The following is a 21,288-nucleotide window of genomic DNA, read 5'->3' on the forward strand; positions in this document are numbered from 1 at the left end:
GAATTGGATTCTGGTGGTGAAGTGAATATAAACATAAATGTGAAATGTGAGTGATTTATTAAAACTGTTCCTGTTCAACTGAAATCTATACAGTGAGCCCTTGTTATCCACCACGGTTTGGTTCCAGGACACCACACAGATACCAACATCTGTGCATGCTCAAGTCTCATTATGTACAATGGTATAGTTTTAAAAAAGTGTCCTGTATATAAAATGGCAAAATCAAGATTTGGGTTTTGGACTGTTTTACCTGAATATTTTCAAGCTGTGGATGATGGAATCCATGGATGCCAAATCTGTGGATACAGAAGGCCAACTGTAGTTTCAGACCATATCTTCCTGTATGAAGCTGCCAGAATTTTAAGAACTTTCTTTCTGTCCTATCGTTATCAAAAGCACAATTGATGAGGGGAAAAGCTTTTTCAGTGGCTGCTCCAAGATTATGAACTCCCTCTTACACAGGGAAAACTTCGGCCCTCCAGGTGTTTTGGACTTCAACTCCCACAATTCCTAACAGCCTCAGGCCCTTTCTTTTTTCCACTCAGCCATTTAAGTTGTGTTTAAGTTACCGAATTAATTTTAACTGTATATAGATTGATGGCCTACTCGATAGTTTGGTCATCTACAAGAAGTAGTAGTCATTCTATTTAGGGAGCAGGAAGGAAATTGTCGACATAATTATTGAGCTGCATAAATGATAAGTAATGAGAGTATTTACTGTATATACTCGAGTATAAGCCGACCCAAATATAAGCCAAGGCACCTAATTTTACCACAAAAAAACTGGGAAAAAATTGACTCCAGTATAAGCCGAGGGTGGTAAATTTCAGAAATAAAAATAGATACCAATAAAATTACATTAATTGAGGCATCAGTCAGTTAAATGTTTTTGCATATTTACATAAAGCTCAAATTTAAGAGAAGACTGTCCAACTCCGATCAAATCATTATTCTCATCTTCTTCAATGTAAATGTGCTTATGTATCATTTTAATAATAATAGAGAAAAATAATAAATGCAATAATAATAATAATAATAATAAGATCAGAGTGAAATAATAAATGTATTATTATTATTATTAATAATAATAATAATAATAATAATAATAATAGAGTAAAATAAATGTAATAGTAGCAACAATAATAGAGAAAAACAGTAAATGTAATAATACCAATAATAATAGAGAAAAATAATAAATGTACCATATATTCTCGAGTATAAGCTAACCCAAATATAAGCCAACCAGGACCCTCACCCGATATAAGCCGAGGGGGGCTTTTTCAGTCTTAAAAAAAGGGCTGAAAAACTAGGCTTATACTCGAGTATATACAGTATATATAAAGCAAAAGGGCTTGTGTACATCAGGACTCTTGCCTATCTTCCTTCCAGACCACAAAGGAGCCTTCCACAGAAGTAAATACACTTCTGATTAGTTCACTGATGGAGCCCCAAATGGCAAAATGGGTTAAACTCTTGTGCCGTCGAATCCAGGGAGAGTGGATGAGCTCCTTCTCTCAGCTCCAGCTCCCCATGCGGAGACATGAGAGAAGCCTCCCAAAAGGATGGTAAAACATCAAACATCCAAGCATCTCCTGGGCAACATCTTTGCAGAGGGCCAAATCACCAGAAGTGACTTGCAGTTTCTCAAGTCACTCCTGACACACACAAAAAAGTTCACTTATTCCAGATTCACCAACTATTGCCATAAATAAATATAAACAGACAATGTATAGTAGGTATGTGTGCTACAGGCATTATCATTGTTATTTTATATTTAAAATGTGACAGTTTGTCCTATGCTATGCCACTAGCAGTTATTAAGCGGTGTTGAACCCTTTATACACTTTCTTTTAAAATGTGTGTGTGTGTATGCTCCCACTAAGTAACCATACCTGATAATGCCTATGATTTATTGTGTATTTCTGCATGGCAGGAGGTTGGACTGAATGGCCCTTATGTTCTCTTCCAGTTCTTTTTGTTTTTTATTAATTTTATTGGTTTTCTTAAAATACATTCATACTTCAATACCTTCAATACTTTTATATTTCACACTTAATTCATTGCATCAACTATATATGTATGTGTGTGTGTATGTGTGTGTGTGTATATATATATATATATATAGTATGCTGTTTTGTTCACCTCTGTGCCCCCCCCCCCCCCCCGAGCCATTTCAATTTACATTCTCCTTCCAAAATACCATTTCTTCTTGTGGAGGTAATTTCCCATCTACTTCTTTTAAACTCTTCTCAATAAATTTTCCTCAAACCTCGTTAAAGTCATTTTTCTTCCATACCCCTTTCCTAACTCTTAACCTACATGTCAACTTATCATTTATTGCTAATTTCCATAGTTCTTTATACCATTCTTCTATTTGTACATTTATTTTACCTTTCCAGTTCCTTGCTGCATTTAGCATATTATTTATTGCATCCTTTTCTGTTTTTTCCAATTTCTTGACATTATATAATGACAACTATGAAATACTTGCACTTTTTCCTATCTTCTTATCCATTATAGTTTCTATTTCTCTAAATACCTTCCCCCAAAATACATTTACATATTTACATTGCCACCACATAAGTATATATGTACCCACCTCTTGGCAACCTCTCCAACAATTTTTTGTGGCATTTTCTCTTCCAGTTCTATGATTCTACAAATTCTTGTCTGAAATCTTTGGAAACTGCACACAAGTGTGCAGGTGAGAACACATACTTTCATATAGCGGTGGGAAGTTAAATAAACATATGGACGAACACATAAGAATGTGTGCCGTAACCAGACCTTCCATACCATGACCCACCATTGCCACAAAAAACAAAAAATCCAAGTTAGATGCCATCAGCACAACTTGTGGCAGTGGATTCTCATCAGTTTCGTTAAATTGTGCTTTCATGCCTTTCTATAACTATGAGGATTTTTACTAGTCATCTATATATCTTGGTGAAAACATGTCCCTAAAAAAACTGGGAAATTCCTTCTTCTTCAGGCAGCTATAGCCCATTTGCACTACACAATTATAGTGGTATGATTCCACTTTTAACTGCCATGGCTTCATCCTATGAAATCCTGAGTTTTACAGTTTGATCTGAGGCACCAGAAGAGCCTTGGCAGAAAATCCTAAATGCCCCCCACCTCAACTGCCAATCCCAGGATCGCATATGATGTTGCCATGGCAGTTAAAGTGTATTATATCATTATACTTCTGCAGTGTGAACGAGCCCCTGGTTTTGTGTGCCACGAGGGAGAAGCAAATTATTGGTTGGTTGCTTATTATAATTTCCCTGCTGGTAAGAGGCAGATTCTGCCTTAAGTTCAAAATAATGTAACCACCCTTGTGTATTATGCATCACTACTGAGGCAAGGGAGTAGGAGAGACACTATTTGCTCTTCTCACTCAAACAGCAAAAAAAATCACACAAATTCATTACATAAATTGATTGACAGACCTATGAAGTTGTCTAATCTCCTTTTAATGGTATAGTACTTAAATTGACAACAGAACAGAACTTCCACGTCCTGAAGTTGTTTGCTGTCCGTCATATGTATTGGGCTACATCAACTGGCCTGTTGTGCGATGATAGAGGTCACTGTCAAACACATCTGATATGCATTGTGGGTGGGGAAAACTGTATTAGATGATCTCCCATTTGATTCTGTTCAGGCAAGGGTCTGTGCCGCTTCTGCAAGCTAAAGAAATACGTTTTTTTGTACAGCATGGGTTGGATGACAGACTTGCATGAGAAGAAATGAAGGTACAGTAGAGTCTCACTTATCCGACATAAACGGGCCGGCAGAATGTTGGATAAGCGAATATGTTGGATAATAAGGAGGCATTAAGGAAAAGCCTATTAAACATCAAATTAGGTTATGATTTTACAAATTAAGCACCAAAACATCGTGTTATACAACAAATTTGACAGAAAAAGTAGTTCAATGCGCAGTAATGTTAAGTAGTAATTACTGTATTTACGAATTTAGCACCAAAATATCATTAGGTATTTAAAACATTGACTACAAAAATGCGTTGGATAATCCAGAACGTTGGATAAGCGAGTGTTGGATAAGTGAGACTCTATTGTACTTGGTTTTACAAACTTCATATTCTTTTGGTTTAGTGCCACAGGCATACAATCAAACCAAGATAAAGAGAACGTCTCCATGTAGTCTATGTGTAAGGAAGAGACTGTAAGAAATAGTGTCACCATGCTGTTCCCTTTTCTTTTGCAAGCTGGAAGGGTTTCTTTGTATTTCTGGAGAATTGACCTTTGGAGGAAGTAGAGCCATCTAGGACCAGATACAGGTAGAAAAATAATGTGAAAAGAGAGAGTTGCATGAGAAAGGCTGCCTCAGCAGGGATCAGAGCTCTCTAATGGCCTATAAACCATTGGGGAAAAAAAGTATCCTGTCCCAAGAAGCAGGTGACAAGGAAGACTTCCTCCCAAGACTCCAGGGAGAAAAAAGAGGTTGCAGGAAACCTGGAAGAGGGACTGGTGCAGGGTCCTTGACTGGCAAGAGTGACATATAGTAGGGAGGTGCAAAGGGAAGTGTCTGGGGGTGAGTTACGTACAGGAACTGAGGCACTATTACCCAGCTTCATTGGCTGTCAGAAATTATGAACTCCCTCTGTGTGAGTGTGTGTGTGTGTGTGTGTGTGTGTGTGTGTGTGTGTGTGTGTGTGTGTAGGAAGTAGATAAGAGAGTAGCCAGAAGGTCAGTCTCTGTTCTCTCTTTGTTTAACACTTTAGTGATCTCACTACAGCTGGAAAGGGTGAAAGCAGCCAACCTGGACACAAAGACCTGCCAGATATCCATCTCTAGGGACAAAAACTGGCTTCTTGCTGTCTCGCATAAGACACGTTTTAAGAGGTGAGGTATGGGAGGTCTGCTGGTTACAGCCTGGATGTGGGGAGGAGGTGCTTGGAACAAGGACTCTTAAACTGTATTCCTGGCTCTGGACTCAAAATAAAATCTAATAATTAGAGCAAGAGGGATGAAGCTGGAAACCCGAACATGCGCAGTCTCGTCCCCCCTCAGGATATTAGTTCTCCTCAATATGATGATGATTATGATGATGGTGATGGTCTTAAAGACAGCTGCTGAGCAATTTCTCCTCTTGTGGCCTCTGGCTTTCCATTGATTTGTTTTGCAGCCTGTCTCAGGAAGAACTGCTTCTGACTGGTTGCCATTGTCCCCATTGCTTTGCTACTTGGGGAATTAGAGCTTACTGAACCAGCTGCAGGGTATTAGGGGTGCTCGACACTGTTGCCTTAGACCCCACAGGAATTGTGAGAAAGGAAACCACAGCGAGAGGGAGAGGGAGAGAGAGAGGATCAGTGTGTGTCATAATTTAGTTGAAATGGGCTGAGGGCAAAAGGCAGTTTAGGTTTGACCTCAGCTTAGAGTAGCCAAGCCTCCTCATCAAGACTTGAAAGTTGGGTTTCTGACCTCAAGGCTGCCAGGTTCAAATCCCACCCGGGGAGAGCGTGGATGAGCTCCCTCTATCAGCCCCAGCTCCATGCGGGGACATGAGAGAAGCCTCCCACAAGGATGGTAAAAACATTAAAACATCTGGGCTTCCCTTGGGCAACGTCCTTGCAGACGGCCAATTCTCTCACTCCAGAAGCAATTCAAGTTGCTCCTGACACGAAAAAAAAAAAAAATCAAGAGATGTTCCTATTTAAAATAAAACTGTACTGAATCAGAAAACGGAGCAATACAGTGGTTTGTTCCTCTTTACCATGCTACCTTCCTTTCGATTCTCTTCTGTGCAACATACCTGAGAATACAGATTATCATAAAAATTGTTCACGAGAAATATATTGCCACCCCCAGTGAGGATGAACAGCTTTGGGGGTTTCAAGAATATGCAAAAATGACCAGGTGTTTCTTGGACCAAGGATAAGCTGGACCCCAGGTTGGACCAGCAGTGGTTCTCAACCTGGGATCCCCAAATGTTTTTGGCTTACAACTCACAGAAATCCCAGCCAGTTTACCAGCTGATAGAATTGCTGGAAGTTGAAGGCCAAAAACACCTGGGGACCCCAGGTTGAGAACCACTGGTTTACAGGAAAGCAAAAAGAAAAAAACCAAAGTGCACATGCAAGTGGGTGCCAACCTATCTTGTATAGGAAGGAAATGGCCAATGCCAGAACACAAGATTTATACTACTTTCTTGACTACCTAAGACAGCCTGCACTTCTAGCCAATGGGAAGTGTACATTTCTCTACCTTTGACTTGTCTGGTCAGGAGGACATGGCCTTGCTTGATCATATCATTTCCTGCTCTGTCAACATGGTCATGTGAGTGTTTGAGGTTGGGCTATGCAAAGAATGTCCAGGCTTTTGCCCTCTTTCTCTTTGCTGTACGACTCATCGCTGTTCGTTTTAGGTTGAAGTGTTATAACTGCGTATGCTCTTCTGAAAGGAGCCCCCAGTGGTGCAGAAAGTTAAAACCACTGAGCTGCTGAACGTGCTGACCAAAATGTCGGCAGTTCAAATTTGGGGAGCAGGGTGAGCTCCTGCTGTTAGCCTCAGCTTCTGCCAACCTAGCAGTTCGAAAAATGCAAATGTGAGTAGATCAATAGGTACCCCTCAGACGGGAAGGTAACAGCGCTCTATGCAGTCATGGCGGCCACATGACCTTGGAGGTGGCTACGGACAACGCCGGCTCTTCAGCTTAGTAGTGGAGATGAGCACCAACCCCAGACTTCATGTCAGGGGAAAACCTTTATCTTTACCTTATGCTCTTCTGAATTGAAATACACCTTGGAGGATAGAAATAAATGGACTTGGGAGGGAAGAATCAGAGCAAAAAGTTTATTCACATATCCCCAGAATTGATTGTACATCTGAATGTAGTGGCAACCTCACCAGTAAAGAGTAATAGCCACCTCTATAGGTTTGCGGAGCCATGAAAAGGCAGCAAATTCTTGGTTACTTAATTTGCTGTTGTAGTGCAATTTTCTTTCTCAGGTGCCAAAATAACTTGGCTGGCTTTTGGTACTGTGTGCTTTGACGTGAATGAGGAGTACCATTTTCCATTCTGCCCCAAGCAGCAAAGTATCTTGGACCAGGCTTACTAAAAAGCTTTAAATATTCTGAGCCTGCTAGCCGAATATTACCTACAAAGAAGTCATCTTGCTCCTTGTGAGACTTGCACATTAATCAACCTGCCCTTGTTTTCCTGTTGCTTTTTCGCCAAAGTTACACTTGTGTTCTCAGATAGAACACCCATAGGATTTGATTCCTTTTAGTTCTAGGCGAGCTAGCATCACCTTCATCAGTGTTGACAGGTGAAAGGACGATTATCTCAACATTCCCCAAACTCTTGTTTTAAATGATCACTGGGGGAAGGGAATCAGAATAACTTTTTCCATTGATTTAGACACATTTCCTTTGTTTTTAAACAACTTCAGCCGCTGGTTGACTCCTTAAAGTATGAACAGAAATCCAAGACTGAAGGAGGGGGGAGAATTATTATATACTGTCCAGGTTGCACAACAGTTATAAAAAATTCTGAAGAACCCCAGAATCATCCATGTGGGTGGCTAAGGTAGTGACATCTTTGCAGTGGTATATCACTGCTTCATTCACAAAATAATTTTTTTAATTGTGTATAAAATTACCTCCAGGCTGAGTTATTATGAATTTAATAATAATAGATGACAAGTACAATGTCTTGTAGGTGAAAATCTGGGCATCTTGGTAATTGACAAATCCCACAATCCCATGAAATTGAGCTACAGCAATTCAAATTATATCAAACCTACCATGCAGATACATTCTAAGAGAACACGGATAGCTGCATGCCTCTGGTTTACAATCTCTTTATTGGTAGGTCACTTAGGTAAAGGTAAAGGTTTCCCCTGACGTTAAGTCCAGTCATGTCTGACTATGGGAGTTGGTGCTCATTTCCATTTTTAAGCCGAAGAGCCGGCGTTGTCCGTAGACACCTCCAAGGTCATGTGGCCGGCATGACTGCATGGAGCACCGTTATCTTCCCGCCAGAGCGGTACCTATTGATCTACTCACATGGCATGTTTTCGAACTGCTAGGTTGGCAGGTCACTTGGAGGGAGCTATTTATTTATTTATTTTCAAATTTTTGCAATACAAGATGGTTGTTCACTAAGATAAGTTTTTACAAATAACTGTAAAAATTATTGGTCTTTAATACATTCTGTTGTCCTCTCTTCTTGACCTTTTTCCTTTTGTCTCATGTCTTTGTTTCAAAACTTGCACTTTGATGGAACGCCTTAAACACAAAGAATCTCATAGCACTAAAAGATGAGGGATGTCATCATCAGACGTTCTATGATGATTGAGCTCATGCTTATGTCTGATGATGCAGGATCTCCTCATACATGGTGATATACACATGGGCTCCATCATCATAAGTACATGAGATGATGTCAGCTATACACATGGGCTCCATCATCATAATAAGTACATCCGATGATGAGCTTTTGATAACAAAGGATACACACACAGAGTTTGGTTACCTAGAACTTCCCAGAATTATGCCATGAAGGAATTAAAATAAAGCCAACACAGCTTCTGGAGAAAGCCTTTTATTCGTTAATACAAGAATAGAAATTCTGCAATAAATACAATCTAATAAATAACATCTGAAAATAAATAAATATTAATACAGACAAACTGAGATTAAAACAACCTGACAATAGGGAGGAGGGGGAGGAAGGGGCAGAGTGAATGGTGGGGGATAGAGAGTAAGGATTGGGGTCGCATGGGGAAATTCCTCCCTTTCCTCCCCTGCCGGTGACAGTGTAAACTGCGCAGCCTCACCAGGCCCACCTGCCGTGGCATTGCAGGGAGAGGTACAGGCAGGCGGTTATTCCTGTTGGGTCTGGCTTCGATGATGGCCCCAATACCACATAATGTTGTAGCTCTTGGATTCAATGAACATGGCATGAATAAACAGCTGGAATGGAGGGAGGCTTTTTACTTGGCCACTGGAATTGTGATTGGAATTGTGGGAATGAGGGGGGTAGTTGTAAGAGAGGGGGAATCCGACGAAAATCACCATCACTGCCTGCATTTAATCATGTCCCCTTAAGTTTTGTGCCTCATGTTACCACCGCCTGTTGAGCAGCCTTCCTGGTTAAGATTGCCCCTAGAGTTTATGGCCTCGCTAGAAGGCCAGCCTAGGCATCCTCGTGAACAAGCTGGCGTTCCCACAAAAACTGCCTGATAGGTAAAGCCCCTTCGGAGTTCCTAATTGGCATAGCCTTTAAAGGGAGAGCAAGATTGAGAGAGACGAAGCAATTTATGGAGAACGGAGTGTCAGAGGTGGAGGCTGCCAGATGTTAGCTGCCCTGCAGCCAGGGCTTTATTGCTCATCACTGAGGTGGGAGGAGGGAATACAGTTCTTCCTCTACTTCTGAAGAAATTAATGGCCCCCTCTGGGAAGAGTATGAGGAAATATAGGACACTCAGCAGGAGGAAGGAACAAAGAACAAAAGGAAAAGGGGTTAGTGGAATGGGTTTGCTCACCTAAGGCACAGCTTCATAACAGAGAGCAGTGCAGCACCATGAAAGTGGGGGGGGGGGGGTGGTACAATTTTTATAACAGTTGAGGCCCCTTCCACACAGCTGTATAAAATCTCACATTATCTGCTTTGAACTGGATTATGTGGCAGTGTGGACTCAGATAATCCAATTCAAAGCAGATATTGTGGATTATCGGCCTTGATATTCTGGGTTATATGGTTGTGTGGAAGAGCCCTGAGAGAGTGTGTGTATGTGATGGGTAAGGAGGACACTGTATGAATTTGGAGGCTTTGGGAACCTCTAGCCCTTGAGTGACTGTTATGGCAACAGCGGATGAGGTGAAGAAAGAGTGGCAGGGGACAAGGGTCAGAAGCGCCTGCTTTCAAGACGCAGCATAACAGCAGAAGGTGGCACCCTCTTGCGCAGCCTGTTGAAGTCCTTGGCCGAGCGCCACAGCCAGGTCTGCAGCTCTTTAAGTAGCCAGAAGTCATCCATTTTGCGCAGGAAGTTAGGAGGAACAGGCTTAGGCGTAATAGGCGGAGGCTCTGGAGTGGGAAGTGAGTAGCCCAGGGCTGCCATGATGCCACCAATAGAGCCCAGCAACCCTTGCAGGCTGGCACGAAAGTGGGCCAGGCTGTGATGCAAAGTTGGCACGGCAGCCGCATCTGCTCCATCCATGGTCCTAAGGTGGCACAGCAGGTGGCTGTATGCCTGGTAATTGGCCGCTAGCCGTGCATTATCGTTTAGGCTGTGCCACTCCTGAATGTCCACAGTAGCACTTGGCACGGCTTTTGCCCCAATTGTCCGGGGAGGGTCAAAGTCTGGTTCATTGAAAGGCGGCCCTAAGTAGTTGAGCTGGAAAGGAAAGACAAGAGAATGTCACTTTCACTTGCAGAGTGGTTGCCCATTCCCACTTATAATATTTTGCATATCCCTTTCTCTCTACAAGCTTATTCTCCTCTTCCTTCCCATTCACTCACTCACATACATGATGAGGTATATGATGGCTTGAGAGCAAAATCACATGTTTATATATTAGAGATGCATAGCATACTGCAAGGCATGAGTGCATAGTTACGCATTTGATTAGCAGAAATAGCTGCACCCAGTGTATAAGCTTCATATGCGTGCAGGGGTGCTTACATGCACCCACTTGCTGGCAAGCCCACGCATACACAAGTGTGGGCCTGTCCATTGCATTCATAGATGTCCACAGATCCACTGACACGTTAGGATTTTTTTGTTACCTTGTGACACCCTCGCACTACTGCTCATGCCGTCATTTAGGCATGTGTCTGCTAAGAGATCCCTGCTTCCCCCGGAACACACACACATGTACTTATACACATACTTTATTAACACCCGCCTGCCCTGCAGAGCTACGTTCTTGGGATTCCCCACCCCCTGCCAGCACTGATGCCCTGCGGGACAACAGGATTGCCCAGGCAGCCGGGTGAGCGGGTGGGGTGAAGCATAGAGCGGAAGGGAGGTGTGTCAGCGCCTTCAGGCGTGTGAACAATCTGACAAGCTCAGGAGACAAATTAATTTCCTCTGTGTCGCCTGGGGACAAGTAGAGACGGTTCTCCCATTAACAACAAATGCTCACCAGCAGAAACCAACTCGTGAGGCAGGCCAGGGCAGTGGCCAACACCATGAGACCAACAGTGGAAGGAAAATGGGACTGAAGGAAGAGTTCACATCTCTAATACTGAAGAGGATGGAATTTGAAGGGCAACAGAAGCAAGGAAAAGGAAAGAGGTGCAAGGCAGCCAGATGTTGGTGGATTTTCCCCCCAGCAATTAACCTGTATCAGTCAAAGGCCTCTTTTACCCAGTTTGTAGCAGGGAGGCTTTTTACAGAGAGGGACAACTCAGGGAATCCAGGGCCCTTTTCAAAAACTCCCAATTTTTCTTTATCTGTAGGACCAAAGTAGAGCAACAAATAGTGTTTCTCCCTCACCTCCGTGTGAGTATCCTAGAACAGTGATTTGGGCACTTAGTGCCAAAAAATCCCACAAATCTTTCTTATCTGTGACATTAAAATAACAAGCACAAAATAATAATAATAATTTGCTCCCCTTTCACATGCTCTGCTTCTGCTGCCTGAGGCAGCTGCCTCACTTTGCTTAAAAGACAGGTCAGTCCCATATGTCTCGAAGGTGTAGCCTATTGCTGTTGCCCACGAATCATCAAGTAATATATTTCCAATCCCACTGTGAAATCACAAGGATTTCAAAATGATTATTTAGGTTCTTTTCTTTTGTTTTCAGAATTCTGAGGCTTCAAACATAGTTTATTATAGCCATAGAAAAGCTCCCTCTGGGCAAAAGAGAAAGGAGTCTTAAAGAAGAGCCCGTCTAACTTTAAACCCTCAGTATCAGTACTGAATGCTAAACGTGGGTCACCAGGCAGATCCTGACTGAGAGAGCAAAGCTTAGGTGCAAACAAGGAATCAGGAATGTGAGAGAAGAGAGCCAAGAAGAAATAACAAGGATAGCTGTGGACAGCAAGGTAGGAGGCAAAGGTTTTTGTCTTAATGTTACATTTTTAATATGGGAACAGAGTTTAGTGAAGTTGTCTTTTCTGAAGTACGGATCCCGTAATTCTGGAATTTGTTAACCATAAAGTAACTTTTCCAAGCCCTTCATAGGAATTTTGCTCACTATATGTATAGGAACAATATATACCTTGTGTTAAAAGATAGGTAGATGGTTAAGTAGGTGGATAGATGGAGAGACAGATAGTTGCAAAATTCTGTATGTGTCACTCAGATGCATGTATTAAGAAAATCTCGTACACAGCCTCCCCTTCTTTGGGGCATTAGGCTAGAAATGCATGGGGTTATAAATGTGCCTTTAAGAAAAAAAGAAAATACATGAAAGTGAGGATTAAGTTGAGAATTCTTGGGACGTTGCACATTGTGTTCAGTCCTGGGCTGAATGCTTACATATGGGAGAATTCACACCACCCAGGTCATAAAACTGGTCTTCCAAATAGTCATCCTTGTCAGATTCTCAAAAGAACAAGGAATTGGTTTTAAGGCAGAAATTACTGTAGTACATACTGATATACTGCAGGGATTCAATGTGCTTAAACTTCAAGCCCCTAAAAAACCTATACAGATGTTAGACTACAGTCCTTTAGCTGTAATGAAGATGGTAGATTTTATTTCCTTTTTCCTGGCTGCCTCAATACTCTTTTAATCCCCAATGCTCACATTGCCACATATGGGAGCAGCTTTGCTCCAGCAGAAATCCCTTGGCAGAAAGTTCACAACATCCCTCAAGAAGCAAAGACCAAGATAGCAGAATCAACCGGTTTCCTTCCTTGTGAGATACAGAGCCCCTGTGGCTATGTGACAGTGTGCGTGCGTACACTTGTGTGTGTATTTTCCCTCCTGCTGAACTGCTTAGTTGCCAATCATTACGCATTAGCAAATGCTAACCTGCTGAGGGGAAAGTGGTAGGTTAAGAGACAACCATCCGGAAAGGCAGAAGGCAAGGGGATTAGATCAAAATAACAAAAAACTAAAGCTGTGTGTGCTGCTGTGGAGAAAGAATATGCTTTATAAAGTTTAAGGTGAAGATGGCATATGTAAAGGAGGCCCAGTTCAAATACTGCCAATAGCAACCTATCAATCCTCCCAATGCTACAAACTTGAACCACCAAAAATGTTACTTGTTGCCCTATTTTCTTTACTGAAGGGATGGAAGTCAAGGCCCTTACTGCAGTCCCCATCACTGTTCCCCAAATAGATGTTTGGGAGCGGAAGGGAAGAATAGCCTTTTTGAGTCTCCAGAAAAAGTGGTTCTATTCTTTGTTTAAGCTCCAAATCCACTTTTTGGAAAACAAACTTGTAATTAACCTTTCCAACATTTCTGATGTCATAAGGAAGGTCTGATGCAGATCATGGAAAGATTAGAGAATTGGAACTGAGACCCCCAACTGTCCAAGATTATCTATACTTGCTGCACTATTTCCATCTGCTCCCTCTAAAAAGGGACAATTTGGTGACAAAATTCAGGTTAACTTATTTTATTAAGAAGATAGGTTGTCAGATCTCCCTGCCTCTGCAAAAATGGTAGGATTGTCCTTTTTTGTTAGATGTAAGTAATTTGTAACATTGCCACAATTGCATTTACATGGCAATATATTTTTGCTGCTGTTGTTGTTGTTGTTGTTGTTGTTGTCATTTCAGTCCTCCCATATGACACATTGTATTTATTAAATTCTAGCCTTTACAGTTCTATACATCTATTACCTATATCTATCCAGTTTTCCCCCTCTCTCTTTCTCCCTTCCCCCTCCCTCCGTGAACAGTTATGGCTCTACTTTTTGATCTTTTCTTTTGCTGGATTATCAAAACAAAGTTCTGTCCTGTTCTGTGATTTCCTTGCCGTTTGGTATGAACCACTGTATAGCCAGTTTATAGGTTCTTAACGGCCTAAATTTCCAAAAGGCACCGGATGCATCTTGGAAGTTAAGCAGGATCAGTCTTGTTTAGTACATGGATGGAAGGCTGCAAATAAATACAAGGTGCTTAGGCTATATTTCAGAGGAAAAAACTTGAAAAACATCCTCTGTATTCCTTATCTAAGAAAACACTATGAAATTGATGGGGTTGCCACAAATCAACAGATAACATGACGGTATGCACAAGCACACACTTTCTTTTGAAGAACTAGCACATGGTGAATATGAGTATAGCATTGCTCCTGAGATATTTGATTAAATGTTGGTTATGAATTAATAATAATAATAATAATAATAATAATAATAATAATAATAATAATAATAATAATAATAATATTTATTTGTATCCCACTTTTTTCCTTAAAACAGGACCCAAAGCGGCTCACAGCATTTTGTAAAAGACAATATAAAACAACGTACGTATGTAAAACACAACCTATAAATCAATTTTACAATCAGAGATAAGTAAATATATTTAAAAACATTCATCTAATACAGTTATTGCAAGCTACTCAACAAGACAGATGGTAAGGTTAATTTGACTAAATAAAAGTTAGCCTTCCTGTCATTACAGTTAAGTGTCTTCATCAAAAGCTTGTATGAACAGGAAGGTTCCTTCGCTGCTTTTTAAAAGATGTCAGGGAAGGGGCTCTTTTAACCTCCTTGGGGAGGGAGCTCCAAAGAAGGCCCTCTCTCTAGTCACCCCAACCACATTTGCAATGGTGGTGGCAACAAGAGGAGGGCCTCTCTAGAAGATCTTAATGTTCGGGCAGGTTGATATTTAGTCCCCTATCAGTAATTATTTATTATCATGGTCTGGAACAGAAGTGCTTAACATGTGGCCCATGTACTGCTTGCTGCAGTGTTCTTATTTCTGGCTTTTTATTGGATTTTTTAAAATGTTCCTTTTAATTCTCTTAATAATTTAATTCTGTTTTAACCTTTCATACTGTTTTTATTGTTGTGAGATTTTATCTGAGCCTCTTCTAACTTTTCCTAGTGCTGGAGGTAGGAAATAAATTACATTAGATTAAAAAAAAAGCATATCAATGTTACGTCCATACATTCATAAGATGGCACTACCGGTTGCGGCATGATGGATTCATGCTTGATTTTCTAGACCATGCTTCCCCATGCAAATTTTTCAAAAGAAGTTTTTACAACAACCTATATCTTCCTACTTTTCAAATCCTCAATTTCCCTTCTTGCGATGACTTTTGGGTGCTGGATGCCAGCAAGTCCTGCCAAGGGGTAGGGCTTGGAATGCCAGGTAGGCCAGGGAGCAGGGATACCGTGCGGATGGAAGAGGGGCTGCCCCAGTCTCCACTCTTTGCACAGCCAGGGCGTTTCCCTGGCGAGTTCTGACAGACGAGGCCTCGCCTCATCCCAGGAGGAGATGCACAACAGATTGTAAACAGGGAGACTCCACCGGTGCCTGAAGGCAGGGAGGGGGGAGCATGTCAGATACTCTGCCGAATGAGGGCAGTGCAGGGAGAACGGTGCTTTAGCGCTTCGTAAGAAAATTTCCGATATAAGGTAAAGGTGTGAATGTTGTTCTCAGAGGGTGTTACAGTCAGTTGGAGCCACGAAGTGCCTTCCTTCCTTCCTACACCCCTTCCCTAAATCCTGAGCAGAGTCGAGTTCTGTCACCTTTTGATGCTCTCATCTTCCCACTGAACTTTCAGGATTCAAGATGTGCGTGACTATGTCTAGGATTTGATGAGTACAAAGAGAAACAAAACCAGGCCTCACCTTACTTACTACACAGGCAACAAAGCAGAGAGAGGCAGTGAGGCACAATTTACACAAGGGGTGTAGGAAGAAAAGAGGGCACAAGGAAAAAGGTCAAAGAGGGAAAGAGTAGGGCACAAGGGTAAAAGAAGGGAGTTTTTCCACAAGGTTACTCAACTCAGTATTCTCCGACTCTTTCAAGGCGTCTACACTCACATAAGAGGCCGCAAGCGTGTGCAGCTGGTGTTCCAGATAGCGAGTGAGGTCGTACATCTGCTGGATGGAGTGTCTGGTGGTCCCTTGGTCCGTGCTGTTCAGTGCGAGCACCACAGGCAGGTTCCAGAGCGTGGCACACAGGAAGGCAAGGATCCCCCACGAATCTCCTGCAGGGAGCACACTTGTAAGGAGCTGTGGGCAAAGGGAGCACTGTGACAGGGGGAGCAAAGCCTAGGTCACCTGTCCCCATCCCACCCCATCCCAGGAGAGAAACTTTAGGGAAAGGTGCTTCAAGGACACCTACTTCTAAAACCGTGCCCCATCCTTCATTTGACATATTGATAGGGAAATCCCTCAAAACCACAATAAATAACCCATGAGCCAGGGACTGGGTGTCTCACAGCTCTAGGAACAAATGAGTCACTGAGCTGAAAGGTATTCCCGGGTATTCCAACACTGCTCTACCTTTGGTAACTGCTACATCAACATAAGATGAATCAATTATAGAAATATTTGATCAAAGAGTCATTTGCCCTGTTTGCTTCATGCAAGTTTTTTCTTATAATTAGTGTTTCAACAAGGAGGTTTCTATTTGCTTATGAAATTATGCTTCCCATTATCTGATCCCACAAACAAAATCAATGGTACTTTCTCTCTTTATGTAAATAGTAGCTTCATAGGCTCAGGTAATTTTGTCTGGAGCATCACATAAACAGGCAAACCTTCTCTCTTGCCATCCTCCCCCTACCCTCATAGTCCCGTGCTGTTTCTCAGAACTGTGATGTGCTTTTTTAAAAAAAGTGCATGTTAACCATGTCGTTAAGTTTGGCCACAAGGTTTCATGTAAACTAGAGACAGAGCCCAGGATGATCCCAGCAATAAAAGCCTCATGTGTAATACTTGCTTTGGCTCAGTGTCTCCCAGACATATACTGCATGCACAAATGCATGCATGCACACACAACACATAGAGTGCAATGCTGCTGATACATGATTCTGCAATTGCACATTCCTTAGTTTCACATATTGCTGTTGCAATTGTGCAGTTTAGGACTGGATACCCCCTTGTTCCATGTCTCCCCTAAAGTACTTAAACTGGTGTAACTGTTATAAGACCAAGAGGAGTCGTGCCCTCATCCACTTTCCCTTTTTGATAGATACTGTTTATTATTGTAACAGTCAGTGTGGTGTCATGGTTTGAGTGTTGAAATAGAGCGAGCCTTCATGAGACCAGGGTTTGAATCTCCACTACCTGGGACAAGTCACCTTAGATGCAACCTCCTCAAAATAAATCCTAGATTAGAGTAGCCACTAGCTGGAGTTGACTTGAATGCACATAACAATACTGAAAATAATTACAAATGTTTATTCATTTTACCTAAATTTCATTTTGAAATTGTAAAACACTTTGTATGACATTTAGAGAGTGAAGTGTTAAATTACAAGAGACTATGGTGAGCATTAAAGTGGTTCAATATGTCCCTATGTTGCACAGAAACTGCACAACAAAGAAAACTAGCTAGCTAGCTAGATAGGTTGAGTGTCCCTTATCCAAAATGCTTTGGATCAGAGTTGTCCCATATTTCAAATTTTTGGGAATTTTGGAATACTTTCATATACATAATGAGACATCTTGGAGACAGGATCCAAGTCTAAACACAACATTCATTTATGTTTCACATATGCCTTTAGACATTGCCATTTTATGCATGAAACAAAGAGTGTGTACACTAAACCATTGGAAACGTAACCATCAGCTATCCATGTGGACAATTTGAATTTTTGAGTATTTTGAAATTCTAGATCATCATCATCATCATTATATATTTATAACCTGCTTTTTCTCTACCAAAGGAGACTCAAAGTGGCTAATATGAAAAAATATAACAATGTGTGAAAGGAATACTCAACCTGTTGTTCCAAATGTATATGGTAGAAATTCAACAGGCTTTCAGCATATACATTTCCCCACCTTTCTGATCTCTGCAGGCCAAGTCTGGGAACCTGGTCATGCCTGCATAGCCGCCATGGAAGCCTGGCCCATTACCCATGCCAATGCCTCCCACTTGTGATGATTCACCCATGAAACACGCAGCCCGGCCCTGGCCACTCGCGCTTCATTAAAGACTATCCCGCGGCATTTTCCTGTGCGCACCACGCCCCAGCCCAGCCCAGTCGGGCTGATTCCACCCTGCTTCACTGCTTCCACTGCTCCCACCAGAAATGGGGCCCACCCATCCCCTCTCCTACGCACTTGATAACATTTCTACAGATTCATATCCTCCAAGTGTACTAATTTGATATGGACAGTCCCAAATGATCCTGTCATCCCACTTCTTCAGTTGCTTTTCAAATGTCCCAGTTTTTCTCTCCTCCTCCCACGTCTCCCCTTTGTCTTCAAATTATTTCAGTTGTGGCAAACAAATTTCAAAGAGGGAATACATTTGCACTCAACTCAGCAAAAGGAGAGGAGAGAACAGAGTTTTTCCTTTTCCTGTAGCCTCAGCAAAAGTAGACTGCTGCAACCTTTCCTAGTTTGTGTGCCCTTCCTCATCAAGAATGTTTACCATTTTGACCCCACTCCGATTATATTTAGCCACACATGCCCTGGTTTACATATGTAAAAGGGTATGAAAACTCTACATTATGGAGGGGGGGGGGGTCAACTGTAGTGGCTTGAGGGATATATACTTCCAACTAACAAGTGTCTACCATAAATGCTTTTTCATCCTGATGAGTGTCTGCTAAATGAAAGGAAGCCTAGCCCTTCTACATATTCTGGCACATTCTTCCCAGGGAAGGTTCAGGGAGAACAAGAGGGCAGTGCTATGAGATGGTAGAGAAAGTACTCTATGGAGCCCCCGGTGGCACAGTTGGTTAAACCCTTGTGCTGGCAGGACTAATGACTTTGAAGGTTGGGTTGCTGACCTGAAGGTTGCAGGTTCAAATCCAACCCGGGGAGACTCTGGATGAGCTCCCTCTATCAGCTCCTGAACAGAAAATTTTGAAGCAAAATGCAGGCCTGGGATTCTAAGATCTTTTCTTTTCCTGTATGATTTATAACATCTTTGCCTGATAAAGAAGCCAGTGAAGCTTTGAAAGTTTACATGATGTATTTTGTGCATTTCATTTAGTTCAATAAATGTATCACTGTTTTGTGGATTTTGAGTTTTGTTGTATTTTGCTGCAAGGCCAACACAGCTATCTCTGAATAGTTGTCCTTCAAGTGGCATCTTGTCACCATTCCTCATGGAGCTTGGAATTAGGAAGGGCAGGTGAAGCACTGGGATTACAGTGAGTTAGTTAAAAAAAACACCTTAAATGGTGGTGTAAAACAGGACCACCAGACTCCAGTGTAGTTGAGCCTGTCCAGGAATTATATGAAGGGTGTGTAATGATCACACACGAAAAGAGATGAACACAGTAATTGCCATTTCAACCTCTCAGGACTGATAAGGTTTCCCAGAAATCTATTCTATGTGTAATTACTTGGGAATAAGATGCACTCATCATATAGAGAACACTTCTAAGTATATGCTATAAGAGTCTTCATATTTAAAGACAATCAAATGGTAATGAATGGGGATGGGGAATAACCTGCCTTCCAACTCTCATACCTGTAGATAGGGAAAATTAATGGTAACCAGCCTGCTAAAGTTGAGTGCTCCCATCCCAATTCCAGGTCACTGCCATTCCCCATCAACAGAATCTCTTTTTTATTCTGCCTAGTGGTAAGGTTAACTTTGCCTAATAATATTTTCCATTTTGTTAATAAAGCAATGTTTAAAATTTAATAAATCTATGTTTGCTTCTATTTTTACTTCACATACACAAATTCATAGTTAATATTAGATACCCTGCAACATCTTACAGGTGAAAAACAGATACATGTGGCTGAGTGACATTAGAGTGTGATCAAAAGAGCAAAAAAATATTCACGAGGAAGAACAGACAAGGTAGGGAGAGGTGGGTTGCAGTTATTTGCTTTCGTCTGGGTCTATGGGAAGGGTGGGATGTTGCCTTCTTGACTCCATTTTAATCCTCTGTGCTAAATAAATGCAAACTATTTTTGCCCTCTGGGCTCATTTACCATCAACTGAGGACAAAGTACTACCAACTGAATCAGAGCACAAAGTACCTCTAGACCAGGGGTCCCCAAACTTTTTAAACAGGGGGCCAGTTCACGATCCATTGGACCGTTGGAGGGCTGGACTATAGTTGGCCACCAAGCAATAATAATAACAACAACAACAACAAAAAAGAGGGTTGAAAGAGACCCTTTGGGCCATTGAGTCCAATCCCCTTCTGCCTTTGTGCACTGAAAGCACAAGCAAAGCACCCCTAACAGATGGCCACCCAGCCTCAGTGTAATAATAATAATAATAATAATAATAATAATAATAATAATAATAATAATAAAGAGGATTGGAAGAGACCCCTTGGGCCGTTTAGTCCAACCCCCTTCTGCCTTTGTGCACCGAAAGCACAAGCAAAACACCCCTAAAAGATGGCCACCCAGCCTCAATGTTAATAATAATAATAATAATAATAATAATAATAATAAAGAGGATTGGAAGAGACCCCTTGGGCCGTTTAGTCCAACCCCCTTCTGCCTTTGTGCACCAAAAGCACAAGCAAAGCACCCCTGACAGATGGCCACCCAGCCTCAATGTTAATAATAATAATAATAATAATAATAATAATAATAATAATTAATAAGGGTTGGAAGAAGAGACCCCTTGGGTCATTTAGTCCAATCCCCTTCTTCCCTTGTGCCGTGGGGGCCGGATAAATGGCTTTGATGGGCCGCATCCGGCCCCCGGGCCTTAGTTTGGGGACCCCTGCTCTAGACTATACGGGACACAATACTGAGCATTATGTTTGTTGTGAATATTTCATAGGAAGCCAGAAACCAGCATATTCAGTCACACAATAGTTGGCATCCTGTTGGTGATTTTTGCATGTGTATTCTACCTTATGCAAATGTGGACAATACATAATAATCATATTTAGCTGAAGGTTCTAAAAGAACTTTATGTATTGCACGTTGTTCACTGATGATGTGGCAATGCATCATTGCCCATTTCACATCAATGCACAATGCATATCAGTTGGGCAACATCACAATTCTTTAATGAGGTGATGTAGTAAAATCTCAATGGATGTAAAGTTATGATGCACTGCCAACAGAACCTCTGAAGATGCCTGCCACAGATGCAGGTGAAACATTAGGAGAGAATGCTGCTAGAACATGGCCATACAGTCAACAACCCAGTGATTCTGAACATGAAAGCCTTTGACAATATTATACATCTCTTGGATGTGGGATCTCAACCGATATCACTGCCTTTTCTTG

The 21,288-nt window shown here is 41.7% G+C and overlaps 1 protein-coding gene across 3 annotated transcripts in view; it reads right to left on the minus strand.

Annotated features, from left to right (window-relative positions):
* Positions 1–9,569: 9,569 nt before the first annotated feature.
* The window catches only part of clcf1 (cardiotrophin like cytokine factor 1), a 64,658-nt gene continuing 52,939 nt past the window's right edge, over positions 9,570–21,288 (minus strand). For all 3 annotated transcript variants that reach the window (XM_016994576.2, XM_008111444.3, XM_008111440.3), the window contains exons 2-3: positions 15,934–16,100; positions 9,570–10,369 (exon numbers count right to left, since the gene is read on the minus strand). In XM_016994576.2, the coding sequence (XP_016850065.1) occupies positions 9,881–10,369; positions 15,934–16,100 (656 nt within the window). In that variant the 3' untranslated portion in view covers positions 9,570–9,880. The remainder of the gene's footprint in view (positions 10,370–15,933; positions 16,101–21,288) is intronic.

The sequence above is a fragment of the Anolis carolinensis genome, chromosome 1 (genome assembly GCF_035594765.1).
Source record: "Anolis carolinensis isolate JA03-04 chromosome 1, rAnoCar3.1.pri, whole genome shotgun sequence".
In the NCBI taxonomy this organism is placed as follows: domain Eukaryota; kingdom Metazoa; phylum Chordata; class Lepidosauria; order Squamata; family Dactyloidae; genus Anolis; species Anolis carolinensis.